General features: G+C 41.4%; 1 protein-coding gene across 2 annotated transcripts in view; it reads left to right on the top strand.

Annotated features, from left to right (window-relative positions):
* Window positions 1-26,266, top strand: part of LOC121315372 (kinesin-like protein KIF26B) — a 180,388-nt gene that overhangs the window by 130,915 nt on the left and 23,207 nt on the right. For both annotated transcript variants that reach the window (XM_041249397.1, XM_041249398.1), the window contains 4 exons: window positions 18,384-18,590; window positions 21,635-21,728; window positions 23,878-24,140; window positions 25,276-25,459. In XM_041249397.1, coding sequence (XP_041105331.1) covers window positions 18,384-18,590; window positions 21,635-21,728; window positions 23,878-24,140; window positions 25,276-25,459 — 748 coding nt within the window. The remainder of the gene's footprint in view (window positions 1-18,383; window positions 18,591-21,634; window positions 21,729-23,877; window positions 24,141-25,275; window positions 25,460-26,266) is intronic.

Genomic DNA, 26,266 nt, shown 5'->3' with positions numbered 1-26,266 from the left:
CACTGCAGACTGCCAGAGTGCTTCCAACAAGTCCAAGCGTTGTTACAAATTCCATTGCTAGTGTTCCCTGAAGACAGAAACATGAGGGGTCCTTGGGTTAGAATGCCAGGCAGCAATAATGAAATGTTTGCAAGTTTTGGCTGACAGAGGCAATATTGAGTTATTTTAACTTATATAGCAGCGTGGGTACATTCTGATGCAGCTGTAGGTTTCCTAGAAGCAGTAACAAAGGAGAAATGTACTATAAAAGCAAGCACAGGAGAAGAAAAAAAAAAAAACAGCCCGCTGTTTCACAGCACTGAGAAGAACTGAGCAGTTTTATTTTTCTTAAATACATGTTCATCCAGAAAATAAAGCACAGAAAATGAAAAAAGGTGACAAATACAGATATAGTGACTTCATATATTTTCCATCATGCCTGTGCATGGTAACCATTAATGTTCCAGTTTCAAACCAAAATTAGGCACTTTTATGTTTGGCAGACTTGAGAATTGCATTTTTTTTATTTATTTTTTATGATTGGCATTGCACTTTATAATTCATTATGGAGGGAAATATATATATATTCTTCCAATTGTGGAGCTGCCATATAAACATGTGAGAAACATCACCCGTGTGCCCATCTGTCTGCTGTTATTACACAGCCTATATTGTTCTTATACAGTTCTACGGTTATGCCCTAATACAGCGCTGTGAACACGGTTTATATTTTCGGCACTCAAGGATAGTTCATACACTACAGGGTGGTCCGTCAGCCCCGTTGAGACTCACTCATGTGTGCTCGTGGGTTGCTTGGAGCTCCCTATGAGATATCCGGATACAAACAAGCCCAATATAAAGATAATTTGATACGAATCACATATGTGAGTGCATTGTTGGAACCTGTTAAAAACCTGTTCATTGCAAGATAACATTTCCTAACTATTCCTTTTTTTAAATGTACACATTGTTTTTAGTACCAATCAATAATGAGGATGTGTCTTCAAATTGAATTAGATAACTTATCTAAGGACTTTATGTAGGCTTTTTTGTTTGCTGATCATAGCTGGCTTGTTAAACTGTGTGTTCCTTTATTACCTTGTACCATACCACAGAAATGGCAATTCAATCTCACTGTTGTTAATCATCATTTTAATTAATATTCAAACATCCATGGGAGCATAAAACACAAAATGATGCAATTTCCACATCCAGGTTCTAGTTTTAGATAAAGCTGGGTGTCATCTGCATAGGAGTGAAACATGAGGCTATGTTGGTGAACCAAGGGAAGCATGTAGATGTTGAAGAGAAGAGGCCCATGAACAGACCCTTGAGGGACACCGCAAGTGAACAGGTTTGCATCAGCACTGCTCCCATCATAGAAAACATGTATGCATCCAGATAGGTAAGAGGACAGCCAGGAGAGACAGGTTCCAGAGATCCCAGCATACTTCTGAAGGCAGTCAAGAAGAATGCTATGATCTATGGTATCAAAAGCAGCAGTTATATCCAGGAGGACAAGGACAGAGGGAGCAGCAGCATCAGGATTAAACAGAAGATCATTTACAATCCAGAGCAGAGCAGTTTCAGTGCTGTGATATGGTAGAGGGTCACCCCTTCATTGACCGAAGATGGGAGAGTACCAGTCAGAAGGGAAGAACATAAGAACATAAAAAAGTAATGAAGACATTTCTGAGTCAACAAAAACTCCTAGGTCTTTTTCATAGATTCCTTCTCCAATTTCAGTATCTCCATATGATATTTATAAAGCACATTTTTATTTCCTGCGTGCAGTACCTTACACTTTTCTCTATTAAATGTTATTTGCCATGTGTCTGCCCTGTTCTGAATCTTGTCTAGATCATTTTGAATGACCTTTGCTGCTGCAACAGTGTTTGCCACTGCTACTTTTGTGTCGTCTGCAAATTTAACAAGTTTGCTTACTATACCAGAATCTAAATCATTAATGTAGATTAGGAATAGCAGAGGTCCTAATACTGATCCCTGTGGTACTCCACTGGTTACCACACTCCATTCTGAGGTTTCTCCTCTAATCAGTACTTTCTGTTTTCTACATGTTAACCACTCCCTAATCCATGTACATGTGTTTCTTGAATCCCTACTACGTTCAATTTGAGAATTAATCTTTTATGTGGGACTTTGTCAAAAGCTTTCTGGAAATCTAAATAAACCATGTCATATGCTTTGCAATTATCCATTATCGTTGTTGCATCCTCAAAAAAATTAAGCAGGTTAGTTAGACACGATCTCCCTTTCCTAAAACCATGTTGACTGCCTCCCGGGACCCTGTTACTATATAGGTAATTTTCCATTTTGGATCTTATTATAGTTTCCATAAGTTTGCATATAATAGAAGTCAGGCTTATTGGTCTGTAGTTACCTAGTTCGGTTATGTTTCCCTTTTTGTGGATCAGTATTGCATTTGCAATTCTCCTGTGTCAAGAGACTTGCACGATTTTGGTTAGCGGTTTGTAAATAACTTCTTTCATTTTTTTGAGTACTACTGGGAGGATCTCATTCGGCCCAGGGGATTTGTTTATTTTAAGAGCTCCTAGTCCCCTTAACACTTCTGCCTTATGCTAAAGTTAAAGAAGAGACACATTCCAAGAGTATTATAGGATTTAGCAGATTTTTGGGACAGAAGGAAATGACAGTATCAGTAGTAGTTGAAGGTGCTGGAAGATTAATATTAGCAGTGATTAAGAAATGGTCAGAGAGAGAGATATCTGACCTTTTGGAGATATCAAGACCCCTAGTGATGATCCAGGGGGTGTCCATGGGTGTGAGTGGGGACATTGACAGATTGAGAGAGCCAAGACAGTCCAGGAGTGTAACAAAGGCGGTCACTAGAAGGGAAAAAGACAAATCGACATGGATGATGAAATCACCTAGGAGTAGAATTTTGTCAGTTGAATTGCAGATTAGGGAGAGAAATTGTGAGAACTCTGCAATGAAAGCAGAGTTATTCTTTGGTGGACAATAGATAATAGCAAGGGTGAGGGACATGGGAGAGGGGAGCTTGATAGAGAGATTCTCAAACAAAGAGCAGTGCCCCCATCTCTACCAGTGAGGTGTGGCTTGTCAAAGAGTGAGTAGCCATTTGAGGTGGATAGATGTAGGGAGTGCTTGTCATTTTCAGAGTGCCAGGTTTCTGCTAGACAGAGACGATCAAGGTTAGAATCAGTTGTAAGTTTATTGAAAAGCAGAGGTTTGTTAGAACACCAAGAACACCATCTCACTGTCTCTGCACCCGGAGACACATGATCTAGGCACACCCTCGATACAACACCATCTCACTGTCTCCGCACCCGGAGACACATGATCTAGGCACACCCTCGATGCAACACCATCTCACTGTCTCTGCACCAGGTGACACATGATCTAGGCACACCCTCGATACAACACCATCTCACTGTCTCTGCACCCGGAGACACATGATCTAGGCACACCCTCAATACAACACCATCTCACTGTCTCTGCACCAGGTGACACATGATCTAGGCACACCCTCGATACAACACCATCTCACTGTCACTGCACCTTGAGACACATGATCTAGGCACACCCTCGATATAACACCATCTCACTGTCAGTGCACCTTGAGACACATGATCTGGACACACCCTTGATACAACACCATCTCACTGTCTCTCCACCCGGTGGCACATGATCTAGGCACACCCTCGATACAACAACATCTCACTGTCTCTGCACCCGGTGACACATGATCTAGGCACACCATTGATACAACACCATCTCACTGTCACTGCACCCGGTGACACATGATCTAGGCACACCCTTTTTTTCAGGAGCATCTTGGTTGGAAGCTGGAATTGACTTTAAAAATGGCCCAAAGTTAGTTGCACGTTCTTGTTTTGGCAGCTCCTCAACACCGTACAAAATGGTTCTCCTCTAGTATTTCTTTCTTCCTAACAGGCCTTGCACAGTTACACACTTTATTATAACATAACTTTAGTATAATGGGGGCATCTTCCAGTTCCTGCCAGTGCATTTTATAATTAGGTGTTGCAGTAATTATGTGCAGGGAGAGTAACAAACAAATTCTTATTTTTTATCAGTTGTGTGAAAACCACATCCTTATTAAGGGGTAGTAATAGATGCTGTAATAGATTTTAACCCTTTGCGGTCCATTTATTAAAATGTATGAGTCAGGCTCAATTTACGTATTTATTTATTTCAGTTTTTGGGCCAATTTAAAAACCTATCCTGTCTCAAATGTGCACAGTATGCCTCATTAACCCTTTGCAGTCCATTTATTCAGTGCTTGTCAGGCGCTTGAGGTCCATTTTAGTTTCACACAATCTGTTTATTTTACACGTGCTGTTTAAAAGTAATTTTATTAAAAGTAAAACAGATTTAAAAGGCCCTGCATATCAACAGGACACCCAGTACTGCATCTCTAGCCCCGCCCCACCCCTTGTTCGTTGTATTTATCACATACCTCTTCATAGTAATGCATACTGATAAATCATCTCCTGATCACTCGTTTTATCACCAAACTCCTCAATAATGCGATCCAAGTCATTTTTTTATTACTATAACACCTCAAAAACCTCTGCAGATGTCCATAATATTCTTTGAGTGCTGGATGCGGAAGCAGCTATATTGTTTGTTTGTGTCCATGTAGGGCTGTGATGCAGAGACTGTGTGTGTTGCTCAGATCCACCACCTTTTTCGGCTTCTCTCGGCTCCTATCGGTCTCACTCAGCCATTGAAAGGTTTTCTCTGCATTTTCCCGAGAAAAAAGGACTAGTGAAAACAAGTACGGTGTTGGTGCTTCCAGCATTCGTAGCAGTTATTATTATTATTATTATTATTATTATTATTATTATTATTATTATTATTATTATTATTACTTTTACCCCCTCACTCTCTCCCATTCCTTTGCCCTGAACACACAACTCTGAGTGAGTGAAACATGCATTTTTTTTGTAATTTTTTTAGTAAGTTTAAGTTTAGTTTCTGCAGCTGTCAACCTGTTTTCAAACTGCTTCTAAACTACTGTGTACTTTTCCACAACTGTACTTCTCCTTTGCTGTCTGGAGGTCTCAGCAGGCTAGCGTCACTCCTGTATGATGCACTACAGGGACAGCAGGCTATCATCCCTTCTGTATGATGCACCACAGGGACAGCAGGCTATCATTACTTCTGTATGATGCACCAGGGGGACTGCAGGCTATCATCAGTTCTCTATGATGCACAACAGGGACAGCAGGCTATCATAAGCACACTCTATTAGAATTGTATCATCTTGAATATGAATAATTCACAAGCCCAGTAAACTCTTGCTAATCCAAACTAGCTGGGACCGGACCTTGTTCAGATCAATAATTTGTTCCATTTTAAGTCTATTAATAAGAGGCCATGTTAATAAAGGTCTCCTCCCCTCATTTTGTATTGGTTTAAGTTCTGATTTAATGATCTTGTTATCTTCCTGCTGTTTCCCGCTGATCCAATGAGTGCAAATACTGTAACTGCATATGATGGTTTTCATAAATGATTTCATAATAATGATGAATCACGGGTATTTTAGATAATAATAATAATAATTACAGTATTACTAATAGTGGGACTTACAACACAGAGCACAGGCTAAAACCTTGCCTTGCTTGTCTTGTCTTATTCATCTCCCAATTTCTTGGTCTTTTATCTCATCATAAAGTAATATCACTGAAGCTGCAGCAATTATATTCAGAATGCATGTTAGAATGCATGCAGTTATATTCAGAACGCATGTTAGAATGCATGCAATTATATTCAGAACGCATGTTAGAATGCATGCAGTTATATTCATAAGAACATAAGAACATAAGAACATAAGAACATAAGAAAGTTTACAAACGAGAGGAGGCCATTCGGCCCATCTTGCTCGTTTGGTTGTTAGTAGCTTATTGATCCCAAAATCTCATCAAGCAGCTTCTTGAAGGATCCCAGGGTGTCAGCTTCAACAACATTACTGGGGAGTTGATTCCAGACCCTCACAATTCTCTGTGTAAAAAAGTGTCTCCTATTTTCTGTTCTGAATGCCCCTTTTTCTAAACTCCATTTGTGACCCCTGGTCCTTGTTTCTTTTTTCAGGCTGAAAAAGTCCCTTGGGTCGACACTGTCAATACCTTTTAGAATTTTGAATGCTTGAATTAGGTCGCCACGTAGTCTTCTTTGTTCAAGACTGAACAGATTCAATTCTTTTAGCCTGTCTGCATATGACATGCCTTTTAAGCCCGGAATAATTCTGGTCGCTCTTCTTTGCACTCTTTCTAGAGCAGCAATATCTTTTTTATAGCGAGGTGACCAGAACTCAAGATGAGGTCTTACAAGTGCATTGTACAGTTTTAACATTACTTCCCTTGATTTAAATTCAACACTTTTCACAATGTATCCGAGCATCTTGTTAGCCTTTTTTATAGCTTCCCCACATTGCCTAGATGAAGACATTTCTGAGTCAACAAAAACTCCTAGGTCTTTTTCATAGATTCCTTCTCCAATTTCAATATCTCCCATATGATATTTATAATGTACATTTTTATTTCCTGTGTGCAGTACCTTACACTTTTCTCTATTAAATGTCATTTGCCATGTGTCTGCCCAGTTCTGAATCTTGTCTAGATCATTTTGAATGACCTTTGCTGCTGCAACAGTGTTTGCCACTCCTCCTACTTTTGTGTCGTCTGCAAATTTAACAAGTTTGCTTACTATACCAGAATCTAAATCATTAATGTAGATTAGGAATAGCAGAGGACCTAATACTGATCCCTGTGGTACACCGCTGGTTACCACACTCCATTCTGAGGTTTTTCCTCTAATCAGTACTTTCTGTTTTCTACATGTTAACCACTCCCTAATCCATGTACATGTGTTTCCTTGAATCCCAACTGCGTTCAGTTTGAGAATTAATCTTTTGTGCGGGACTTTGTCAAAAGCTTTCTGGAAATCTAAATAAACCATGTCATATGCTTTGCAATTATCCATTATCGATGTTGCATCCTCAAAAAAATCAAGCAAGTTAGTTAGGCACGATCTCCCTTTCCTAAAACCATGTTGACTGTCTCCCAGTACCCTGTTACCATATAGGTAATTTTCCATTTTGGATCTTATTATAGTTTCCATAAGTTTGCATATAATAGAAGTCAGGCTTACTGGTCTGTAGTTACCTGGTTCAGTTTTGTTTCCCTTTTTGTGGATCGGTATTACGTTTGCAATTTTCCAGTCTGTCGGTACCACCCCTGTGTCAAGAGACTGCTGCATGATCTTGGTTAGCGGTTTGTAAATTACTTCTTTCATTTCTTTGAGTACTACTGGGAGGATCTCATCCGGCCCAGGGGATTTGTTTATTTTAAGAGCTCCTAGTCCCTTTAACACTTCTGCCTCAGTTATGCTAAAGTTATTTAAAACTGGATAGGAACTGGATGACATGTGGGGCATGTTGTCAGTATCTTCCTTTGTAAAAACTTGTGAAAAGTAATCATTTAACATATTTGCTATTTTTTTTTCTTCCTCTACGATTTTGCCATTTGTATCTCTTAAACATTTAATCTCCTCTTTGAATGTTCTCTTGCTGTTGTAATATTGGAAAAACATTTTGGAATTGGTTTTAGCTCCCTTAGCAATGTTCATTTCTATTTCTCTCTTGGCCTTTCTAACTTCCTTTTTGACTTGCGTTTGCAGTTCCGTGTACTCTTTCTGTGTACTTTCTTTTTGGTCCTTTTTTAATGCTCTGTAAAGTGCCTTTTTTCGCTGAATATTTTTTTTAATTGATCTATTAAACCATTTTGGCAATTTAGTTTTACATTTAGATTTGTCTACTTTAGGGATGTAATTGTTTTGCGCCTCTAGTACTACATTTTTGAAGAACAACCATCCTTCTTCTGTGGGTGTTTTCTCTATTTTACTCCAATCTACTTCTGTTAGTCTCTGTTTCATGCCTTCATAGTTTGCTTTTCTAAAATTGTAAACCTTAGCTTTAGTCTTTACTTTTGGGGATTTAAAAAACACTTCAAATGAGACCATGTTATGGTCTGAGTTTGCCAGTGGTTCTCTGACCTCTGTTTTAGTTATTCTATCTTCGTTATTTGAAAAGACTAAATCAAGGCATGCCTCCCCTCTAGTGGGTGCCTTCACAAATTGTGTTAGGAAGCAGTCATTTGTCATTTCCACCATTTCTATTTCATCCTTCGCGCTACCCACCGGGTTTTCCCATTTTATTTGGGGGAAGTTGAAATCCCCCATTAGTATGGCTTCTCCTTTGCTACACACATTTCTAATGTCATTGTATAACAGATTATTGTGCTCACCGTCTGAATCTGGCGGTCTATAGCATGCTCCTATTATTATGTCTGTTATTCTGACCCATATTGATTCGGTTTTATTTTCTTTGTCCAGGTTTAACACCTGGGCTTCAAGACTGTTTCTTATGTTTAGCGCTACCCCTCCTCCTCTTCTGTCCTGCCTGTCTTTCCTATACAGTGTATACCCACAAATATTATATTCGTCCCCATCACTCTCAGATAACCACGTTTCTGTAACACCTATCACATCATAGTTACCTGTTAGTGCAGTAGCTTCAAGTTCTAGAATTTTGTTTCTGATACTTCTAGCATTTAGATAAATACATTTAATGGTTGTCTTACCTGAGTTGTTGTTCTTGTTTTGATGCGGTCTCCCTTCTGTTTTTTTGTTGATTTCTCCCCCCTTCCTTTCTAGTTTAAATGCTTCTGAACCTGCTTGAGGATCTTTTCTCCGAGTAGACTAGTTCCCTTGTTATTTAAATGCAGTCCATCCCGTCTATACAGATAGTCCTCGTTGTAGAATGTGGTCCAATGATCAAGATAGGTGAAGCCTTCCCGTGTGCACCACGTCTTCAGCCATGCGTTTTGATTAATTATTTCCAGCTGTCCATATGGTCCTTTGCAAGGTGCCGGTAGTATACCAGAAAATACCACAGTTTTGGTTTTCTCTTTTAATTTCCTTCCTAGCTCTCTGAATTTATTTTGCAGGGATTTTGGTCTGTCTCTTCCAATGTTGTTTGTACCGATGTGGACGACTACTACCGGGTCGTCTCCTGTTCGTTCTAGGAGCCTGTCCACGTTCTCAGTGATGTGCTTGACCGAGGCTCCCGGAAGGCAGCACACTGTTGTAGTAAGGGGGTCCAAACTGCGAACTGAACTTGCTGTGTTTCTCAATATGGAGTCCCCAACAATCATGACCTCCCTTCTTTTTGCTGTCTGGTCACCACTGTCAATAGGGTCCTGGATGTTGTTCCTTTCATTCTCTTGTTGTTGGTTCTGCTCATCACAATTCTGAAGTGACTCAAATCTGTTGGTTGTTTTGATTTCTGGTGGTTGTGTTTGACGAAGTTTCTTTTTTTCCCTGCTTCTGCCTACCTGAACCCAGCTGTTCTGACCTTCTATCTCCCTGGTGGCTTTCAGTCTGTTAGGGGTGATGCAGACTTCCATGAATTGTGGGTGTGCCAGTTCCTCAAGATCCTGTTGCTGTCTCACTTCTTCCAGCTCCATTTCTAGCATACTTACTAGTTTATGCAAATCCTGGATCGCGCGGCACTTTACGCACACTTGGTTTAGCTCCGCTGGGTTTTCTCGGATTTCCCACATCAAGCAGGTGTCACAGATTACAGGCTTGAAGACCATGTTGAGGTTTTTTTTTTTTTGAAGTTTAGTTTCTTCTGCAGCTGTCAACCTGCTTTCAAACTGCTTCGAAACTGCTCTGTACTTTTCCACGCTGTACTTCTCCCACTCGCTGTCGCTTCCACTCGCTGTCGCTGGAAAGACTGCCTCGTTTAACTGCGTTGTTCTGCTGTGCTGTCGGCTCCTCCCCTCGCCCGTGTCTCAAAACGGCGCTGAATTTGAATCAGCTGCTCCGAGTTTCAGCTTGTTTGTTATCACAAAAAAACACACGCGGCTGTGTTTCCCCAATGTCCCCTGTTTTCTGATTAAAGCAATTCAAGATGCAATTTCTCCTTTCTGCTTCGAAACTGCTCTGTACTTTTCCACGCCTGTACTTCTCCCACTTGCTGTCGCTTCCACTCGCTGTCGCTGGGAAGACTGCCTCGTTTAACTGCGTTGTTCTCACTTATTCAGAACGCATGTTAGAATGCATGCAATTATATTCAGAAAGCATATTCAAATGCTTGCAGCTATATTCAGAAAGCATGTTAGAATGCATGCAATTATATTCAGAAAGCATATTCAAATGCTTGCAGCTATATTCAGAAAGCATGTTAGAATGCATGCAATTATATTCAGAACGCATGTTAGAATGCATGCAATTATATTCAGAACGCATGTTAGAATGCATGCAATTATATTCAGAACGCATGTTAGAATGCATGCAGTTATATTCAGAACGCATGTTAGAATGCATGACACAACACATTCTTAAATCCAACAATGTTCATTTTTGCTTGTGTGTTTCTATTTTCTGTTTATCTTGCTCCCTCTTATAAAGGAGTAATTACCAATGCTTTTCCATTTATTTTTTTACCTCTTCTTAATTTGATCACAATCACTAATTCAGGATATGCAAATATTACAAGAACAGGTAGACTTCTGCTTCCTGGTACCAGTGCTTTGGGTCACGTGACTATTGTCTCATCATTGTCTGTGTGGAAAGTGGATTGGAAAGGGGCTTGACGTGATTGATGAAGCGTCACAGAAAGGAATGAATAAGACTGACTTGGTGAGCTGATGGCAGCCTAGGCAGACTGACCTGACAGAAAAGTGAGGACTAACATGTGACATGCCCTTATTTTAAATGTACCAGAGCCTGCTATGAAGTCAGCATGGCCTGCTTTCATTCCCTACTTTAGACTAGTTTTACAAGCAATCACTTTTTGATACTCTTAAAGAGTAAGTAGCGGGGTTCCAAAAAATATAGCATTGTCTACCTGTAATTTTTCTTTTCATTGTTAACATCCGGACAACTTTTTACACTCATAACTTTAAAGTCTGAGGACAGTGAGATGTATACGAACAGCAGTGAGATGCGTATGCAAACAGCAGGGTGGTCTTCAGTGAGATGCATATGCAAACAGCAGGGTGGTCTTCAGTGAGATGCATATGCAGACAGCAGGGTGGTCTTCAGTGAGGATGCATATGCAAACAGCAGGGTGGTCTTCAGTGAGATGCATATGCAGACAGCAGGGTGGTCTTCAGTGAGGATGCATATGCAAACAGCAGGGTGGTCTTCAGTGAGATGCATATGCAGACAGCAGGGTGGTCTTCAGTGAGATGCATATGCAGACAGCAGGGTGGTCTTCAGTGAGGATGCATATGCAAACAGCAGGGTGGTCTTCAGTGAGATGCATATGCAGACAGCAGGGTGGTCTTCACTGAGGATGCATATGCAGACAGCAGGGTGGTCTTCACTGAGGATGCGGTTGCAGACAGCAGGGTGGTCTTCACTGAGGATGCATATGCAGACAGCAGGGTGGTCTTCAGTGAGGATGCATATGCAAACAGCAGGGTGGTCTTCAGTGAGATGCATATGCAAACAGCAGGGTGGTCTTCACTGAGGATGCATATGCAGACAGCAGGGTGGTCTTCACTGAGGATGCGGTTGCAGACAGCAGGGTGGTCTTCACTGAGGATGCGGTTGCAGACAGCAGGGTGGTCTTCAGTGAGGATGCGTATGCAAACAGCAGGGTGATCTTCAGTGAGATGCGTATGCAAACAGCAGGGTGGTCTTCAGTGAGATGCGTATGCAAACAGCAGGGTGGTCTTCAGTGAGATGCATATGCAGACAGCAGGGTGGTCTTCACTGAGGATGCAGACAGCAGGGTGGTGAGGATGCATATGCAGACAGCAGGGTGGTCTTCAGTGAGGATGCATATGCAAACAGCAGGGTGGTCTTCAGTGAGATGCATATGCAAACAGCAGGGTGGTCTTCAGTGAGGATGCGTATGCAAACAGCAGGGTGGTCTTCAGTGAGATGCATATGCAAACAGCAGGGTGGTCTTCAGTGAGATGCATATGCAAACAGCAGGGTGGTCTTCAGTGAGATGCATATGCAAACAGCAGGGTGATCTTCAGTGAGATGCATATGCAAACAGCAGGGTGGTCTTCAGTGAGATTCATATGCAAAAAAGCAGGGTGGTCTTCAGTGAGGATGCATATGCAAACAGCAGGGTAGTCTTCAGTGGGTACCCCCATTATTATCCAGACCAGTATGTGATAGGAAGGGATGCTCCTTCTGTGCTCCAATACAGTTACTCATCTCATTTCTAAATTACATTGTTATCAGTCTCATGGGTGTATTTATGAAAGTTAAAACTTTCAGACTAGGGTCCAATATGCTGATATCATTCTTTTAAATTATCATACAAAACCCCCATCAAATGTGTCTAATACTGGGCTGGTGGTGTCATACATTCTTACAGTACTGAGACATGTAACAGCTTATTCAGAACCTTGTGTCTTATGACTATGCATAGACATGCAGTGTGGGGCTCTGTGCTGCTGAAATAATGTAATATGAATAAGTGTAAGTGACAGTGTAGACACACATTTCAATTGTAATGGTATCCATGTTGCTGCTGTGTGATCATCATGACAGAGTGACAGGAACCGCTCTGGTGTTCTGCTTCAGTGATGATGACGAGTACATGCTGTTAAAGACACTGTGCTGCTGAAAATATGCGAGCTGCAGAGAAGCAGAGCTGACAGACAGGATACAGGTTGGACTGGATATTGGTGATTAAATAGATGAATGACATGCTAATGCTATGCTAATGCACAGTGTATAGAATATGATGCATTTTAAATTAAAAGGAAATGATCACGCACTTGCAAATGTCACACACTGGTGGAACTTTATTAAAGAAAATTGCCTAAAGACACTTATCTCCTCCATATTGTAGCCAAGCATTGCCTAAATTGAGCACAGTTTAGTGCATATCGATGACTCTAGTTCAGTTTTGAATTCACAATAAAATAGTTATTTTCTGCTTTAAGCAGTGTGCTACTGAGGAGACACTCTATTGTGCCTTAACTTATCATTTAGCATCTTGCCATGTGAGCAGTGGTGTAGTCAAGCAGGAGTGCGTTCCGGTACTTTTTTCTATAGCCAGAACCTTGACTTAAGAATTAACTTTAGAACATTTACCGATGTGTTAGGAGAATGCTTATATAGCACGTGACCACTCTAATTCTGGTGCCTGGGCATCAATGAAGTGATGTATTTTCCATCAGGAAATCAAATTAGTCTTTCCATTGAATACACAATAGCAACACAAAAATCAGTGTCCGATTCCTTACATACCAGTTTTGATGGTACACTCCACATCAGAGTCTAATAACCAGCATGTATTTTAAATGTTTGCAGTCAAATCTCCTGCAAAATTGTCTGATTCAGTCCTTGTGATGCAATTAAGAGAACATTAGGGACTTCTATTACAAACTACAGTTCTACTTTAGGAAGGCTAACATCTCTTGTACTAAAAATGCTGATGAAGACAGCTGACAGCAAAAGTGCATCCTATGACTGTGGCCATAAACCATATAATCGGTCACAGGGATTGGATTGAGCAATTGCTCTTGCTTTTAAGATTATATATATGTATATCACAAAAACAGGGCATCGTGGTGATTGAAGACATGGAGGAGGTGATATACTAATACAGGGCATCGTGGTGATTGAAGACAAGGAGGAGTTGATATACTAATACAGGGCATCGTGGTGATTGAAGATGGGGAGGAGGTGATATACTAATACAGGGCATCGTGGTGATTGAAGACAGGGGGAGGATGTGATATACTATACAGGGCATCGTGGTGATTGAAGACAGGGGGAGGATGTGATATACTATACAGGGCATCGTGGTGATTGAAGACAGGGGGAGGATGTGATATACTAATACAGGGCATCGAGGTGATTGAAGACATGGGGAGGAGGTGATATACTAATACAGGGCATCGTGGTGATTGAAGACAGGGAGGAGGTGATATACTAATACAGGGCATCTTGGTGATTGAAGACGGGGAGGAGGTGATATACTAATACAGGGCATCATGGTGATTGAAGACAGGGGGAGGATGTGATATACTATACAGGGCATCGTGGTGATTGAAGACAGGGGGAGGATGTGATATACTATACAGGGCATCGTGGTGATTGAAGACGGGGAGGATGTGATATACTATACAGGGCATCGTGGTGATTGAAGACGGGGAGGATGTGATATACTATACAGGGCATCGTGGTGATTGAAGACAGGGGGAGGATGTGATATACTATACAGGGCATCGTGGTGATTGAAGACAGGGAGGATGTGATATACTATACAGGGCATCGTGGTGATTGAAGACAGGGGGAGGAGGTGATATACTAATACAGGGCATCGTGGTGATTGAAGACATGGGGGGAGGAGGTGATATACTAATACAGGGCATCGTGGTGATTGAAGACAAGGGGAGGAGGTGATATACTATACAGGGCATCGTGGTGATTGAAGACAGGGGGAGGAGGTGATATACTATACAGGGCATCGTGGTGATTGAAGACAGGGGGAGGAGGTGATATACTATACAGGGCATCGTGGTGATTGAAGACAGGGAGGAGGTGATATACTATACAGGGCATCGTGGTGATTGAAGACAGGGAGGAGGTGATATACTAATACAGGGCATCGTGGTGATTGAAGACAGGGAGGAGGTGATATACTATACAGGGCATCATGGTGATTGAAGACAGGGGGAGGAGGTGATATACTATACAGGGTATCGTGGTGATTGAAGACAGGGAGGAGGTGATATACTATACAGGGCATCGTGGTGATTGAAGAGAGGGAGGAGGTGATATACTATACAGGGCATTGTGGTGATTGAAGACAGGGAGGAGGTGATATACTAATACAGAGCATCGTGGTGATTGAGGACGGGGGGGAAATGATATACTAATACAGGGCATCGTGGTGATTGAAGACGGGGAGGAGGTGATATACTAATACAGGGCATCGTGGTGATTGAAGACAGGGAGGAGGTGATATACTATACAGGGCATCGTGGTGATTGAAGACAGGGAGGAGGTGATATACTAATACAGGGCATCGTGGTGATTGAAGACGGGGAGGAGTTGATATACTAATACAGGGCATCATGGTGATTGAAGTTCTGCTCTGGCGATGAGAAGGAATAAAAAAAAAAATCTGCACGATAAAAATAGCCAAAAAATATCTAAATCACCAAAGATAACAGTAGCCTGCTAGATGCTGTCAAAACAAGTCAAATTTGGCTGGAAAAATGCCAATCTGTCAGCACTGGGGGAGTAGCCTACAAGTGACATGCAAGACGCATGCATTAGCTATTAACTGTCACCTCATGTTCAATTTACAAATAAAATGTGAATTTGTATAATTAGGTTTAGAAAAATCTATATTTTAATAGGCATTTCGGTACTTTAAGATTTAGGGCTACACCATTACATATGAGGCCTGCACAGAAATGAACTGATCGTGTTTATTAGAGAACGTACAAGGTTTGACACTGCTTGAAGCCTGGGACAAATTATTCTGACTGAACTGAGGGCTCCTAGCATACAAGGGTTATCTTCTAACCAGTTTAATTACAAGGGATTAGTGCACATGAAAGCCTACAATTAAAGAACAATGGCACACAGGAAATTAAGCATGAAAAGCCAATTTCCTTCCCTAAAATTTGGCATTTGATTTATCTTGTCTAATTAGGTGTGTTCGATTTAATACCATGCACTGCCAAAACTGTAACAACAAGCCCAAATAATTAACCGCTCATAAAAGCCTTTTCGGACTGTTTCAGTAGGGAAACGAGTCCCAGTTCAGCTTGAATATTAAAAAGCTGCTGAAAGGACTGGCATGGTGGCTGATCGTGGAAACCCTGGACTCTCAGGATGGATTTGATTAGGTTCACTGGGGCTCCACACCGTCTGTCTGACCCAGCTGTACTTACTGACACATCCACACCAAGCACACAATGAGTGGCTTCTGTGCCTAGAGGGGACAAGGCTACTCTTTGAGGAGCCAGTATCTGTTCTGTAATATCTTTCTAAAGGATCGGCTGGGAACAGTTTACAATAAGGACAGTACACTCCTAATGAATTTGGGCTGAATACCATAGGAATGACAGCAGAATATCTTCTGCTGTTCCTCTGAACCCTGAGGTACGGTAATTCATAACGAATTCAGCCCTGCTAATTCATGTGGATTTAATTGCTCGTACCGATTCTATGGTACTTTGTAACAAATGATGCTGCTCACATGTATATGGCATTCATTCATGCATGAATCAACACTTCTCACAATCCCCTGCTGGGCAAGTAAGAGGGTACAAATGACTAAATAATAAACATGGAATTCATTAGGAATGGATGGATGGGAAAGGGGAAGCAAAATGTTTTTAAATCATGATGAATTAACAGGGCTGAATTCAAAATAATGACCTCAGGATCAGAGGAAGTGCAGAGGATATTCCAGTGTAATTCCTGTGGTATTCAGTCGGAATGCATTATACATTTGTAGCTATTATTTAAGTGTTACTGATAAATAGAGTGTGATTAATTACACAGTTATTCATTCATAGAATCGATTTAGTCTGACAAATTATACAACATTGTATTCCAGTTCAATCTTTACATTCATTACATATATAAATAAAAAACACGTGAAATTGACGTAGGATATCACATTTCCAATGTAAGAACGCTAAAGGGCATATTTTCAGTGCCTGTACCCCAGTCTTTAACTGAGGCCTATTTTTTAATAGAGTAAATGACAAAATGAGAAACAAACAACTGTAAAATCCTTTCAAAAACCAGAAGTCAAGTATAGACTGGAGTTCACACTTTGAATATCCCTTTGTAATTTCAATCTTGCTGCAACTCTTATCAGTGCACTGCATTCAAACACAAAGAGAAAAATCTTAAACAAAAAGCTGATGTCAGAACAAAACAAGAAGACTGGGAATTACGGGAAAAAAATGGCTGCCCGTTTGTGCGTAGGAGCAATGCTGTGATGCGGGTCAGAGAGAGGTGGCTGTTTACTTGTCAAGCTAGTAAGTCTGTGCAGAGCACTGCTTCTTCAGTCAGTTGTCCTTCATTGCCTTTGTTTTAGAATTTTAATCACATAACACCCAACCAATAGAAACTGCGACAATACATTCACAAGGACGAGGAAAACCAGAGGACGAGGAAAACCAGAAGACGGGAATACCAGAGGATGAGTTAACCAGAGGGTGAGAAAAATCAGACAAGAAAACCAGAGGACAATAAAAACCAGAGGACGAGGAAAACCAGAGGACGAGGAAAACCAGAGGATGAGTTAACCAGAGGATCAGAAAAATCAGACAAGAAAACCAGAGGACAAGAAAAACCAGACGAGGAAAACCAGAGGACGAGGAAAACCAGAGGACGAGGAAAACCAGAGGATGAGAAAAACCAGAGGATGAGTTAACCAGAGGATCAGAAAACTCAGACAAGAAAACCAGAGGACAAGAAAAACCAGAGGACGAGGAAAACCAGAGGACGAGGAAAACCAAAGGATGAGTTAACCAGAGGATCAGAAAAATCAGACAAGAAAACCAGAGGACAAGAAAAACCAGAGGACGAGGAAAACCAGAGGATGAGGAAAACCAGAGGATTAGTTAACCAGAGGATCAGAAAAATCAGACAAGAAAACCAGAGGACAAGAAAAACCAGAGGACGAGGAAAACCAGAGGACGAGAAAATCAGTGACGAGAAAAACCAGAGGATGAGTTAACCAGAGGACGAGAAAAACCAGAGGATGAAAAAACCAGAGGACGAGAAAAACCAGAGGACGAGAAAACCAGAGGATGAGAAAACCAGAGGATATGCTCAAATTAACCAACACAGATGCAGTGAAAATAGCAAAAGCAGATTCACTTTAAACTGTATCACTCTCATACAAGGGGTAAAGAGATCATAACCAAGGGTTAAAAATAAATAAATAATAATAATTCTTGCCAACATTCTCACAAGTCCTGTATTGTTTTGCTGTTGATCATTTTTTCCTGGTAATAGGACTGCGCTCCAGAAACTACACAAGGGTCCTGTTACCTACAGCACAGAAAGTCATAGAACTGTGGCAGATGAAATGGGCTGCCCTGCAATCAATGTAAAAATAAAGATTGGAAAGCAAAAAAGATAAGAGAACCAAATGTGGTTATATTCTAATGAAGGGTAAGAAAAAAAATTGTGAAGCCTTGGTTATCACCCCTTCAAAATCACGTGTGAACAGCCAGTGGGAACAGCCAGTGTGAACAACCAGTGGAAACAGCCAATGTGAACAGCCAGTGGGAACAACCAGTGAGGCTGCATTAGCAGCTGTAGATACTGCTAGTATAACATTGTCTTTCTTCCAGGTGAAAGTCATGCTGCGAATCTGCCCAGCCCCAGCAGGGGTCACCACAGAGTCCAGTTCCTTCTTGAAAGTCGACCCCCGTAAAAAGCAGATCACCCTGTTTGACCCAGCCACCAACGCCCCCCAGAATACTACGCAGAAGCGGGGCAGCCAGGTGCCACCGAAGATGTTCGCCTTTGATGCTGTCTTCCCACATGATGCCTCGCAGGTTGGTGAAAGGGGTGCACATGTCACATTATTACTCTATGATGTCTCGCAGGTTAGTGAAAGGGGTGCACATGTCACATTATTACTCTATGATGCCTCGCAGGTTGGTGAAAGGGGTGCACATGTCACATTATTACTCTATGATGTCTCGCAGGTTAGTGAAAGGGGTGCACATGTCACATTATTACTCTATGATGTCTGGCAGGTTAGTGAAAGGGGTGCACATGTCACATTATTACTCCAAAGAAAGAGCATTGGATTGGTCAAGACTTAAAGAGGTACTATAGTCGCCTCTTTATCTGAACTGCCCATGTATCTGAACTGTCCATGCATCTGAACTGGAGAATTCTCCACAACACGTATCTACCGCTATTAAACTAATATGCACACATCCAAAATCATGCCCTTCCAAAAACAAAATGGATTACTAGGTAGTGAGTCCGCAGGTAATGCACCTCCTACCAGGGTCTTTTTGGGAAGTTTGAATGTAGATGTATGTAACCATTGCAGGATCAGGCTCCTGTATCATACACCCATTTGTCGATCTACTGTATGTGTTTTTAGTGAATGTATGTATCTGTCTTCATACCTGTCTACCTTTCTGTCTGTCTGTCTGCCTGTCTGTCTGTTTGTTTGTCTGTCTGTCTAGTTAAAGTTCTAGTGGTCTGTCTGTCTGTGTGTCTGTCCAGCTAACTGCAAATCCAACACAAGGTAGGACAGTTGTGCATCATTTCTGTTTGTTTCTCCTTACATATTGCATAGTTCAGGACTATTGAACAGTTAGCCAAATGCGTCCAGTATGAAGTATAGCATCAAGCTTGAATAAATACACATATTAAAATATCTGAATGTCACATTATCTATACTGGATGCTAAAATAATGTAACCCTTAAATCCTGTGTTTGTGGCAGTGAGGGAGGGGTTCCTGAAGGAGTTTAATATACACAATCCTGTGTTTGTGGCAGTGAGGGAGGGGTTCCTGAAGGAGTTTAATAAACACAATCCTGTGTTTGTGGTAGTGAGGGAGGGGTTCCTGGAGGAGTTTAATAAACACAATCCCGTGTTTGTGGTAGTGAGGGAGGGGTTCCTGAAGGAGTTTAATAAACACAATCCTGTGTTTGTGGTAGTGAGGGAGGGGTTCCTGGAGGAGTTTAATAAACACAATCCCGTGTTTGTGGTAGTAAGGGAGGGGTTCCTGAAGGAGTTTAATAAACACAATCCTGTGTTTGTGGCAGTGAGGGAGGGGTTCCTGGAGGAGTTTAATATACACAATCCTGTGTTTGTGGCAGTGAGGGAGGGGTTCCTGGAGGAGTTTAATATACACAATCCTGTGTTTGTGGTAGTGAGGGAGGGGTTCCTGAAGGAGTTTAATAAACACAATCCTGTGTTTGTGGTAGTGAGGGAGGGGTTCCTGAAGGAGTTTAATAAACACAATCCTGTGTTTGTGGTAGTGAGGGAGGGGTTCCTGAAGGAGTTTAATAAACACAATCTCGTGTTTGTGGTAGTGAGGGAGGGGTTCCTGAAGGAGTTTAATAAACACAATCCTGTGTTTGTGGTAGTGAGGGAGGGGTTCCTGAAGGAGTTTAATAAACACAATCCTGTGTTTGTGGTAGTGAGGGAGGGGTTCCTGAAGGAGTTTAATAAACACAATCTCGTGTTTGTGGTAGTGAGGGAGGGGTTCCTGAAGGAGTTTAATATACACAATCCTGTGTTTGTGGCAGTGAGGGAGGGGTTCCTGAAGGAGTTTAATAAACACAATCCTGTGTTTGTGGCAGTGAGGGAGGGGTTCCTGAAGGAGTTTAATAAACACAATCCTGTGTTTGTGGTAGTGAGGGAGGGGTTCCTGAAGGAGTTTAATAAACACAATCCTGTGTTTGTGGTAGTGAGGGAGGGGTTCCTGAAGGAGTTTAATAAACACAATCTCGTGTTTGTGGTAGTGAGGGAGGGGTTCCTGAAGGAGTTTAATAAACACAATCCTGTGTTTGTGGCAGTGAGGGAGGGGTTCCTGAAGGAGTTTAATAAACACAATCCCGTGTTTGTGGTAGTGAGGGAGGGGTTCCTGGAGGAGTTTAATATACACAATCCTGTGTTTGTGGTAGTGAGGGAGGGGTTCCTGAAGGAGTTTAATATACACAATCCTGTGTTTGTGGTAGTGAGGGAGGGGTTCCTGAAGGAGTTTAATATACACAATCCTGTGTTTGTGGCAGTGAGGGAGGGGTTCCTGAAGGAGTTTAATAAACACAATCCTGTGTTTGTGGCAGTGAGGGAGGGGTTCCTGAAGGAGTTTAATAAACACAATCCTGTGTTTGTGGTAGTGAGGGAGGGGTTCCTGAAGGAGTTTAATAAACACAATCCTGTGTTTGTGGCAGTGAGGGAGGGGTTCCTGGAGGAGTTTAATAAACACAATCCTGTGTTTGTGGCTGTGAGGGAGGGGTTCCTGGAGGAGTTTAATATACACAATCCTGTGTTTGTGGCAGTGAGGGAGGGGTTCCTGAAGGAGTTTAATAAACACAATCCTGTGTTTGTGGCAGTGAGGGAGGGGTTCCTGAAGGAGTTTAATAAACACAATCCTGTGTTTGTGGCAGTGAGGGAGGGGTTCCTGGAGGAGTTTAATAAACACAATCCTGTGTTTGTGGCAGTGAGGGAGGGGTTCCTGGAGGAGTTTAATATACACAATCCTGTGTTTGTGGTAGTGAGGGAGGGGTTCCTGAAGGAGTTTAATAAACACAATCCTGTGTTTGTGGCAGTGAGGGAGGGGTTCCTGAAGGAGTTTAATAAACACAATCCTGTGTTTGTGGCAGTGAGGGAGGGGTTCCTGGAGGAGTTTAATATACACAATCCTGTGTTTGTGGCAGCGAGGGAGGGGTTCCTGGAGGAGTTTAATATACACATTTTAATGAGGACACCCAGCCTTCCCAAAGGCTCCCATGGAGACCAATCCATTTCCCAGGATAACTGCAGCACAGAGCTTGCTGGTAAGAGGCTCCCGCGGTTCTGTTGTCTGTTCCCATTCATCACAGTAACCTCTCCTGTGTCTCCGGACAGGCTGAAGTGAGCGCCGGCACGGTGGCGGAGGTCATCCAGTCCGTGGTGGACGGGGCGGACGGCTGTGTGTTCTGCTTCGGACACACCAAGCTCGGTCAGTGCAGCCTTTCACTGAACACACTGGTCAGCCTGGCCTCTCCACAGACTTGTTAACATTACAGGGCCAATTAGTTAATAATCATATATATTACATGGATGAAGGCTATATTTGCAGATAAGTGGAGATAAATGGAAAAAAATCCTCATGTAAATGCATGAAACTCTGAGGCACGGACACAACAGAATGTGAAAAAATTTCAAGAGGGTGAAGACTTTCTATAGGCACTATATATATATATATATTTATATAAGACCAACTGGTCAGAATATATGTATATATATTATATATATATATATAATATATTATATTATCTTTTATTTTGTTAATTACTTTTATTTTAGGAAAAAATCAATTAATGTAAAAAGTAAAGGGGATGAACCTCTCCTAAAATGATTGTTTCACTATATTCTGTACATGCGCACATGTGGTGTCCTCTGTGCACCACTGCTGCTACTTTTCTTATATTCACTAGTTGCTCACAAATAATCTCTCAGCTACAGTCAAAAAACATGCTATTCCGATCCAGTTCACATAACTGCCCTGCAATAACTGGGCAGCAGACATCACAGGGCCGACACACACAAACTGTAGGTAATGCAACCTTCACACAGAATGAACACCCAGCGTACATAGCCATTACCAGACCAGTCCTTTGTAACTGTTAAACTTAAACTATGATTAATGAAAATGCTAAACCACTAAACCTGAATATAGAAAGAATATCAATAAAGTGCAAGTATATTATATTACCCAATAGCCGTAATAAATATCTAAACAAGACGCAAGGCAGTAATTCAGTCCTGGGGTTCATCCACATTGCCTCATCCGAACCCCTCACTTGAATTATTACCTTGTTTGTGGTGCTCAGCCAGCCATTGTACCGTATTGTTTTTGTAATGGTTTCAGTGGTAATAAAGGCCCTGTCTCCCACCGCTGCTCAGTGTGTGTGAGTGAGCATGGAGCGCAGCAGGCATGAACAGTGATGTCATGCTTCAGAGTAATCCAGGGACAAAGAGGGTGCTGCATCAGCATGCAGTCTATACAACGACTGTCCTGCAATGGGAGACTGGGAAGATTAATAGGGTGATTTCTTTATGGTCTCTAAACAAATTATCTTAATAAAACTGCCTATTCAAAGAAAGCAAGTTCCAGAAGAGAAATAACCTTTCTATATATGTTAAAAAACAAGAAATAAAGAGGTTATTTAAGCAAGTGAAATTGTCATTGATTACAGTGTGTGTGCCTGACCTGTTTTAAGAGTTACAACAATGTATGTTATAGAGTTCAGTTCACTTTTCTAGTTTCCTTCCAAACCCTACTGCAGCAACCGAGGCAGCTAGCTGGGGTACCTGAGACTGACGTTCCCCACAGCTTATGAGAGCAATACGCTTATCAAACATACACACACACACACACACACACACACACACACACACACACACACACACACACATATATATATATATATATAGTATATATTAATATATATATATATATATATAGATATATCGCCGGAAAGTATCACCTGGTTGGTAGTGTTTCACGAAACTATATATTGATATATATATATATAATATATATATATTATATATATAAGAATATATATATATTATATATATATTAGATGCCACTTAATATCTGATATAATATATATAATATATACTATTTAGGGATATCTCCCTTTATCCATCTCCCTCCAGAAAACATAGGAAAATAAAACATCACATACAGCACCAAGATAGGGTGCTTAATAATGCCATTATTTTATCCAGTACCTGTAACCAGGGTAGCTAATGAAATGAACATCATGTGTAAACTGGTCAGCTTATATTAATTGTTTATATTATCAGTGATAATAAGATCAATTAAAATGAAGGAATTGCTAAATATTAACAAAACCTCTTAATTTTCACTATTCTAAAGTGAAAAAGTGATTTTTTTTAAAGATATATTGACATATAATCTGGCTTAATTCATTCATTCCTCAGTAAAGAGTATGGAGCAGCTTCCCATTGCACTTCATTCTCGGTCAGTGCCACCAAATAAAGCAGCAATTCAATGCACTATAAATCTGTATTAGAAAACAACACTCCGCTGCGACAGTGATGTAGACTTACAGTGCTTCCATTTCTCTGCCTGACAGGAAAGTCATATACCATGATGGGAAAAGATGACTCCATGCAGACCCTTGGAATCATCCCCTGCTCCATATCCTGGCTCTTCAGGCTGATAAACGAGAGGAAGGAGAAGACTGGTGCACGCTTCTCAGTCCGAGCCTCTGCTGTCGAGGTCTGGGGGAAAGACGAAAAGCTCAAGGACCTGCTTTCAGAGGTGGCTACAGGCAGTCTCCAGGATGGCCAGTCTCCAGGAGTTTACCTCTGTGAGGACCCCATCTGTGGCATGCAGGTAACCATGGATACATACCGGTATAACAATTTGTAGTAAACATTTTAACAAGCTTGATGCTCTTAATGTGTTATACTGTGTACATGTTTACTGGTTTAAGCATTGCATTTTCATTGTGATAATGGGTGATGTTAACAATGTAAAGCCTGTAATCAGATTAGATACTATAGTGTTCTCTGAACCCTTCACATGCTGGAGCATCCTGCACATCTTAAGGTCTTCGAATGTCTGCTGCTTTATTGTTTTAACATGATTATTGAAGAGTCAACACATTTACTATCACAGAAAAGCATATGGATGCCAGCTGGCATTCTAGGAACCTATAGCACTGGCGCCCATGGGCACTCCGGGATCTAAAGGGTTAAATACAGTGAATAGCAGTACAGCTTCATTCAGGACCATGAAACAGCTGACAGCTTTGTCTTAATTAGAGGAGTGTGCCCCCCAAAGCATCTCTACCAAGAGACTATCAGGGTTTAACAGAACAGACCTATTGAATTGAAATCGAGCCAAGACTTAATGTGCTTTTTCACATGCTGAGGTCCCTATAGTGCAAGTGGTTAGCCTTGTTCATTTCTGTGCCTGTAATACTTCATTATGTTGACCTACTATATTTAAAGCTAGAAAGATAACTCATAAGGAGAATTCAATAGATCTGTTTAAGCCATCTTTTCTCTGTAGCCGGTTTAATATGCTGGCTTCATAGCTACTTATTAAAATACCCTTCGTTGTGGACTACACAAATAATACAGATGGGTATTAGAGGGAATACATTCTCTGTGCTGAGTGGATGAATCCTGAGCAGCAATTCTAGGCTTCTGAAAAGCAGAGCTAATCTTGTGTAAAATTTAATAAAGAGGTTTTCAGTCAATCTGCTTCCCTGTTTTAGTGAGAGTCCTGTGAAGCATCAAAGCATTATCACATACCCACTTTATATTAAACTTAGTGACACAGTTGAGTGACCACAGCTATAGAGGTACAGTAACTACTTCGCCCTGAGCTTATACCTTACAGCCAGGGTGTCCAATCTCGGTCCTGGAGGGCCATTCCACTCCAGGTGCTTCAATAATACGTGGCCCCAAGATGTCTGCAGTTGTTCCAGATGCCTTCAGCGCAGTCTGCTCTTCCCAAACAGCTTCAGAACCAGAGTGAGCTCCGAGCCCCCACTGCGGAGAAGGCAGCTTTCTTCCTCGACGCCGCCATTGCCTCCCGCCGCAGCAGCAAGCCGGACTGCGACGAAGAGGAGCAGCGCAACTCACACATGCTCTTCACCCTGCATGTCTACCAGTACCGCATGGACAAGAGCGGCAAGGGAGGGAGTAAGTCAGCCTGCCGTACCAGGGGCTCTATTCTGAGAGGAGAATTACCAAGCTAACCTTGTGGGAGTTGATATCGTGGCTTGTATATTACTGTAGACTTCGAGCCGGGCAACCACGGCCCTTTGATGGCCTAGTGATGTAGAGTTTTTGGGTTGTGATTTCAAAGATAATTTCTAGCAAATGCAGATGGAAAAAAATATATATCTTAATGCATTATTGTGATTTTCTGTTGAGCCCATATTGATAAGTACACACTGATAAGCACACATTGATACACACTGATAGGTGTAATAAGTACATAATAATACAATAATTAGCACAATAATAAGTACACATAGTTACTTAAAGCACTACTTTGGTTCTTGATCAGAGAACCCAGGGTAACAGGAAGGTATATAGATGGTTCTAATCCTGAAGTGCATAGTTAATGTACTGGCTTACAGTGTGATGCCATAGACAACCTTTGATCAAGAATAATCACACAGACCCATTCAATTTGAAGTTTCAATGATTCAGGGCATTGTTAGTACTCCTTCAGTTTATTAAATACTTAAAAATGGATTGACTGGTTACAGACCACGACGAATCCCAGCTAATAGGCAATCTGGGTGATCCAGTGCCTTTACAATTTGTTTTTATTTTTTATTAAATTAAATCATCACCAATGGTTTTTACCCTGGTTTTCTCTTCAATTTGGAATTCCTAATTATTATTTTTATCCTGGTTCACTGCTGCAACCCCTCGGCGACTCGGGGAACGGAGGCTGAAACACACGTCCTCTGAAACGTGTTCCTGCAAATCCATCAT

Source organism: Polyodon spathula, chromosome 5 (genome assembly GCF_017654505.1).
Source record: "Polyodon spathula isolate WHYD16114869_AA chromosome 5, ASM1765450v1, whole genome shotgun sequence".
Lineage (NCBI taxonomy): Eukaryota > Metazoa > Chordata > Actinopteri > Acipenseriformes > Polyodontidae > Polyodon > Polyodon spathula.
Note: the sequence above shows the minus strand (reverse complement) of the source record. Positions and strands in the feature narration are given on the sequence as shown.